Below are 6383 nucleotides of genomic sequence, written 5' to 3'. Positions count from 1 at the left end.
AGATGAATCCACATTAGTGTGAATTTCTTTTTCAGGTTTTTGTATGTGTTTGCATTTTTTTCATACTATGTTTTTGACATATGGAACGAATTAATAATAAAGAAATAGAATAGAATAGAATAAATTGAACACTTTATTATTCCCGGTGGGAACTTCTTTTATGTTATCATATATGTATATATATGTTTACACATATATGATAAAGAAATAAGCCATTATTGACTATCTATTTACATATTTAGTTAAATTATTCGAAATGTTGTCCTGTGCTAATACCGTACGTTTTATTACTTTCCTCCTAAAGTCAGTCATTTTAAAGTTTTTAGTTTTCACCTTAGAAAACTACAAGTACCAGCACACTCAATGAGTTACGTCACCGGAAATACGACCTTTGGCTATAAAAGCATTTCCGCATCCTGTGCGGGTCCTTTCCTGTCTACGGCCTGTCGAAGATGGCGGTCCAGATCTCCAAGAAGAGGAAGGTTGGCCTCTTTCATCCTCTCTTTACGTGCTTAAAAAGGCGGGTTCCGATTAAATGGGGGCATGTGGACACGGATGCTCGTATGTGGTGCCGGTCCTTGTCAAGGTGGAGATGGTTCTCCCCCGGCGCGGACAGGATTACTTCAGATTCTGCCGGGGCCGCTGCGTCCTCATTTGGGGAGCTAGCATGGCTCAGACCGGAGAGGGACCGGGTCGTGGACCGGTCGCGGCCCCGTTAATGTCTGGATAGGTTCGGTTCGTTTGACGCTGTGGTGTATTTATATCGGACGGCATTTCTTTAGTGATAACTGAAGTGAGGGCTGTGTCGTTAGGTGGTTTAGCAGCGGCAGTTTTAGCTGCAGCTGCTAAACCATAGCCTGGCTTCTCTTAAAGGAGCCAGACTCTTATAAGATTTAATTATGTTAACATTTACTTAAATCCATATTCTATATACCTCCGTGTGTAACGTGGTGCAGCAGGGTTCATCCCCAGGTCACTGAGTGGAGGCAGGTTGGCAGGACACTCACATATTATCACTTGATAGCTGCTCCAAGTGCACATTAATGTATTAACCCTGTTAATATACACAACGATTCCAGCTCAGTTGTTGGGGCATTTTCATTTCGCCTTTACTCATAACCATTTCAAAGCCGCTTCCGCTTACATGACAAAAGCCATAATACTGAAAATGGTGTAGTTTGCATGGCAGGCCATGAGTTGGGGCCATGACACTCTGGAGGCCGCCATTATTATTGTCCATCAACTCATAATTGGCAGAACTATATACTGTAGCAGTGTGCACATGGCCAGTAGCAGCATCAACATAGAGGCGGTGCCTGAGTCCTTTGAGAAAGTTGTATGTTTAACTGTAAAACAATTTGCATTCTTGTTGAGACTGAGCTTTTTCAGAATGTCTCGTCAGTGAATGAGACCATTGTTGTTTTGTAAACACACAGCCCCCACCCAATAAATAAACCCCTCAAATAGTTTGCACTTGAAAACATCGTTGTGTGAATCAGGCTGTAATTTGACCCGTTATTATCTGGGGTTCTGGAAGGTTGTTTCCAAAGTTATTAGCTGCTGTTTGGATTTCTTTTGTCAACCATTGAAAGTCACTAAAGCACTCTTCTGTCTCTCCACAGTTCGTCTCAGACGGTATCTTCAAGGCCGAGCTGAACGAGTTCCTCACTCGTGAGCTTGCCGAGGATGGATACTCTGGTGTGGAGGTGCGTGTGACTCCAACCAGGACCGAGATCATCATCCTGGCCACAAGGTGAGATCCACGTCCCCTCCTACTTTCTGGATGAATGTTCTTCTCTTGAAATAAGTAAATCTTAATGCGCCTCAGCAGAGTATGACAGAACTTTGCTGATACATTAACATTTGCATTGTTTTCAGCATGTAATTAATTTTATGGAGAGTTAAAGTGAAAGTCCTCTGGAGGCGGGTGTTCCCCTCTTTGTAGACATTATTTAAGTCGATGTGTCTGTCTCTGTTTGCAGGACCCAGAATGTTCTGGGAGAGAAGGGCCGTCGGATCAGAGAGCTGACCGCTGTGGTCCAGAAGAGGTTTGGCTTCCCTGAGGGCAGCGTGGAGGTAAAGATACCCAGAGAGAACCAGCTGCTGGTGGGGGGTTTGCTGGTTTGAATCCCACCACCTCACAGATCAGTTTTTATGTGTTTGGCTGAACGTCTGCGGTGTTTATGGGATTGTGTTTGCGATGCACCGATACCAGTGTCTAGTCGGGTACTGCAGAGTACTTGTACGTCAAACAGCTCACCGGCGAGTATTATGTGATGTCATCAGCATATTGATAAGAGGGGAAAAGCGAAGTCCATTGTTTGAAGATTCATTCATATTAAGGAAAATGACAAAGGTAAGATGATTAAGTTCGGACTAGAGGAAGAGGAACATAGTTTGTACGACACCAGCAACTTAATGGAGACATTTGGACCCGCAGAGTTGGAATGATGTCGCTCAGTAGTTTAACTGGTCAGTGGATCGGGACGAGTTTACTGAGCTTCTACATGCTAAAGAGTTTAGGGACTCACACACCAGCGATGCTACGTGTGATTAAAGTCTGACTCGTACACATTAACAGCGAGCACGGTCTACAGGATGTACAGTGCGTAGACGTCTGCTACACACTGCACTGTGCGTACTCTGGACTGTAAGGCTGTTGGAGGAACTCGTAGTACTCTGTATCGGCATGTAGCTACAAGTTAGTACTCGTCCTTTAACTGGTATCGGTGCATCCCTCATCTGTGTAGAACACAAATCATTTTTTGTGGTTCCATCCGGGTATAAAGATTGTAGATGGTCACATTTCCCTTCAGTGATGATACGATGACGAGACGGACCAGGACTCGTTCTGACCGCAGGTTCCTGGTCCAGGTCCACGTTCTGTGGTCCTGGTCCAGTCCTCGGATCAGACGGTCCATGTCACGTGAAGACAAAGAGGCATTTGTCTGAGAGGGGCACCGGTTGTTTCGAAGACAGACCCGACGTTTCAGCCACCGTCGTCGTGGACTCGTTTCCTCCTAACTGAAGCTTTGCATCTCTTCTTTTACAGTTGTATGCCGAGAAAGTCGCCACTCGCGGTCTGTGCGCCATCGCTCAGGCAGAGTCTCTGCGCTACAAGCTGCTCGGCGGTCTGGCTGTGCGCAGGTGAGCAACGCCACGGAAACATCATCGCATCTGATCAGTTCGAAAACCCACAATTCTTGTGTTTGAACTCAAACTTGTGAGTGGAGGAGGTGGAAAGAAAACATTCTCAGTGTCTTATGAAGACAAAAACAATTTAACTTTGAGAAGCTGTGAGTGTTAACAGGTTTTATTGTTGGAGCAACATTTTCTCTACTCGCATGATCTCAAAGCCAAAACCCACCAAACTTCCACCAAAGTTTGTTCCCCTGTGAGATCAGTGTTTATTCAGAGTTTCAGTTTGAAGAGCAGATTACAGCCATCTGGATTTTGTTCTGCCTGCGAGTACATTCCATCATACTTGGATGTTTTTCCATCCACACGGTTAAACTCTACCAACCGCTCGGTAGAGCAGTCGTCTCACAATCGGAATGGTGCAGGTTCGATTCCCATCTCTGCCTGCCTACATGCCAAAGTGTCCTTGGGCAAGACACTGAACCCCAAACTGCCTGTGTGTCTGCAGTTTGAGAGTGACTGGTTGATGGTGGTCGGTGAGGTCGATGGCTCAGTTTGGCAGCCTCACCTCTGTCAGTCTGCCCCAGGGCAGCTGTGACTACATACGTAGTTTCATCACAATGAATAATGTGATGTGAGTGTCCAGAAAAGCGCCATATAAAACCAACTTATTATTATTATTATTACAACATTCGTACATTTCAGACTTGCCTGTAGAGAGGAGTTTATTACAGCCTCATATAAAATCAACGATACTGACCATAATAAAGCAAGCAGAGCTCTGGTAACGGGATAGTATCGGCAGATATCCAAATTCAGGTATCGGATCGGAAGTGAGAAAACGTGGATCGGTGCTTCCCTAATATAAAGGCTCTGCAGCCGGCTTCATAAGTGTTTCACCTCCTGAAAACAAACTTGGATAAAATGTAAAAGTGTTGAAGGTTTTCTGCGGCGCTGAGCGCTCCTGAGACTGATCGATGAAAGCCTCCAGATCTGCTTCTGGTTTTGTCCATAAGTGTCAAAGTCAGGTGGGTTCAGTGGAAACAGGCGTTCATCTCTTAAACTAACAGACGTAAGCAGCTTCAGTATAGCAAGTTAGCAGGACCCTTGTTTACGTTGGGAGTTCTTTCATTCCTTCTGTGATGACACGATGACGAGTCGGAACTGGACTCTGGCTCTGCCGGCTGCCGGTTCAGATCCACGTTCTGTGGTTCTTCTCCGGTTCCTCAGAGCTCAGAGTCTATTTCACTTGAAGACATCGAGGCATTTGTCTGAGAAGGAGCAGGAAACTGAAACCTCTTTGCAAGTGGTGGGGAACACGTGGAAGCTCCGCTGACGTTGGCTTGTAGTTGCTGGTGTGTGTTGACGCTTTTCCTTCCCTCAGGGCGTGTTACGGCGTTCTGAGGTTCATCATGGAGAGCGGCGCCAAGGGCTGCGAGGTGGTCGTCTCCGGTAAGCTGAGGGGTCAGAGGGCCAAGTCCATGAAATTTGTGGACGGTCTGATGATCCACAGCGGAGACCCCGTCAACTACTACGTGGACACAGCGGTGCGCCATGTGCTGCTCAGGCAGGGTGAGTACCGGGGGGGGGGAGGGCTGCCGCTGGAGGTCTCTGGTTTTCTGTACTGACGTGTCGGTCGGTGCTTTTCAGGGGTGTTGGGCATCAAGGTGAAGATCATGCTGCCCTGGGACCCCAGCGGTAAGATCGGCCCCAAGAAGCCCCTGCCCGACCACGTCAGCATCGTGGAGCCCAAAGAGGAGACGCTGCCCACCACGCCCATGTCTGAGCAGAAGGGCGCCAAGCCCGAGGTGCCTGTCATGCCCCAGGGAGCCCCGGTACCCACCGCATGAGAGGGTGAGCGCAAACGGAGTGGAATACCCACTTTCTCAAACACTGATAAAAAACATACAATTTAGAAATCAAGTAAAAAAAAAATATATATAATTATAGTTTATTTATGCAAGACTGTTATAAATACCTGTCCTTAAATAATGTACACACCTGCATACATAAAGTAGATTTCTATAGAGAGTTTGACGTAAACAACTTTCTAAATGAACGTTGATTTACTCGTGTTCGATGCTGTAATGCAGGTTATGTAGTTTCTCTTTAGTTCGTCCCTGGAAAATCTGTGTGCGACTGCTTATTTATACAGCGGAGATTTCAAGTGAAAGCACAAAACGTTTAAGTTTGTCTGATAACACAACTTTATGGCTCAGTCGTTGTCGACGGGACATTATAGAAACCTTTTGTGGTCTGGCGTGCTAACTACGTCGGTTTAAAAACTTTTCTGAAACAACAATGTTTTCACTTGAAACGTCACGTAGAGAGGCCTAAAACTCACCTGTGGGCCTTCGTCTGTAGTTTGACTCCGCCCAGAGGACACTCGCTGCTTCAGGCTATCATTAGTCCGTCCATTTCGTTCATAAAGGACGCAAAAATTCACGTTGAAGATGCCAACTTCTGTCAACCGCTGACGTGCAGATTTAAGTTTCGGTTCCTTCTGTGATGACACGATGACGAGTCGGAACCGGACTCTGGATCTGCCGGCCGCCGGTTCAGAGCCACGTTCTGTGGTTCTGCTCCGGTTCCTCAGAGCTCAGAGTCTTTTTCGCTTGAAGACATCGAGGCATTTGTCTGAGAAGGAGCAAAGAAACAAAGCTCTTTGAGTTTCATGTTTTTGTATTAAAAAGATCTCGTTAATGAATTCTGACTCGGGTTAGCGGTCTGTTAGCACGCATGCTAACAAGCGCAGCAGCAGTTCTAGCGCTACAAGACGGTTGCAGGCTGAAACAAAACTTTAATTTGAACAGCATTCACACCAGTTTAACAAGTTTTTTGTTTTTGTCTCCTTCAGGTTTTCATCTGTTCCACCACACGGAAGAAACACCTTCAGATTTTTGTGTACAAAAAGAATAAAAGTGGAAAATTCACTCTTTCTTTAAGAATTCTTTGCTACACTTCCACAAATGGCTAAAAGCTTCAGTTCACAATTTCTTCTCTACATTAATACAACACAGCTAGCGGTGGGTGATGAGGCAAAAATATCAAAACATTTATTTTTTTTGTAATAAAATTAGATTTTATCCATCCGTTTTTTACATTGAATTTTGAGTTTCCTAACTGCAACCAAATCATTTTCCCAATGTAAAACAGCCCCAACAGAAAAAAAATTTGACAATTTACGCCGAAGAACCTTCCTGAACATATTTCCATTATGGCAAAATTGCACAAATTCTATAAAT

At 45.3% G+C, this 6383-nt stretch overlaps 1 protein-coding gene across 1 annotated transcript; it reads left to right on the top strand.

Moving 5' to 3' along the window:
• The first annotated feature begins 424 nt into the window (after positions 1-424).
• rps3 (ribosomal protein S3) lies at positions 425-6071 on the top strand. The gene is made up of 7 exons (XM_080460215.1): positions 425-482; positions 1623-1753; positions 1983-2076; positions 3053-3147; positions 4523-4710; positions 4789-4992; positions 5996-6071. Exons 1-6 carry the CDS (start codon positions 453-455, stop codon positions 4986-4988), a joined length of 738 nt encoding a protein of 245 aa, XP_080316341.1. The 5' UTR covers positions 425-452; the 3' UTR covers positions 4989-4992; positions 5996-6071.
• Positions 6072-6383: the final 312 nt, after the last annotated feature.

The sequence above is a fragment of the Lipophrys pholis genome, assembly GCF_963383615.2.
Source record: "Lipophrys pholis genome assembly, chromosome: 3".
Lineage (NCBI taxonomy): Eukaryota > Metazoa > Chordata > Actinopteri > Blenniiformes > Blenniidae > Lipophrys > Lipophrys pholis.
Note: the sequence above shows the minus strand (reverse complement) of the source record. Positions and strands in the feature narration are given on the sequence as shown.

Coding starts and splice junctions, on each gene's coding strand:
- rps3 (XM_080460215.1), top strand. CDS start 453: ATGGCGGTCCAGATCTCCAAGAAGAGGAAG. Junction 483..1,622: donor AGATCTCCAAGAAGAGGAAG/GTTGGCCTCTTT, acceptor GTCTCTCCACAG/TTCGTCTCAGACGGTATCTT. Junction 3,148..4,522: donor GGCGGTCTGGCTGTGCGCAG/GTGAGCAACGCC, acceptor TCCTTCCCTCAG/GGCGTGTTACGGCGTTCTGA.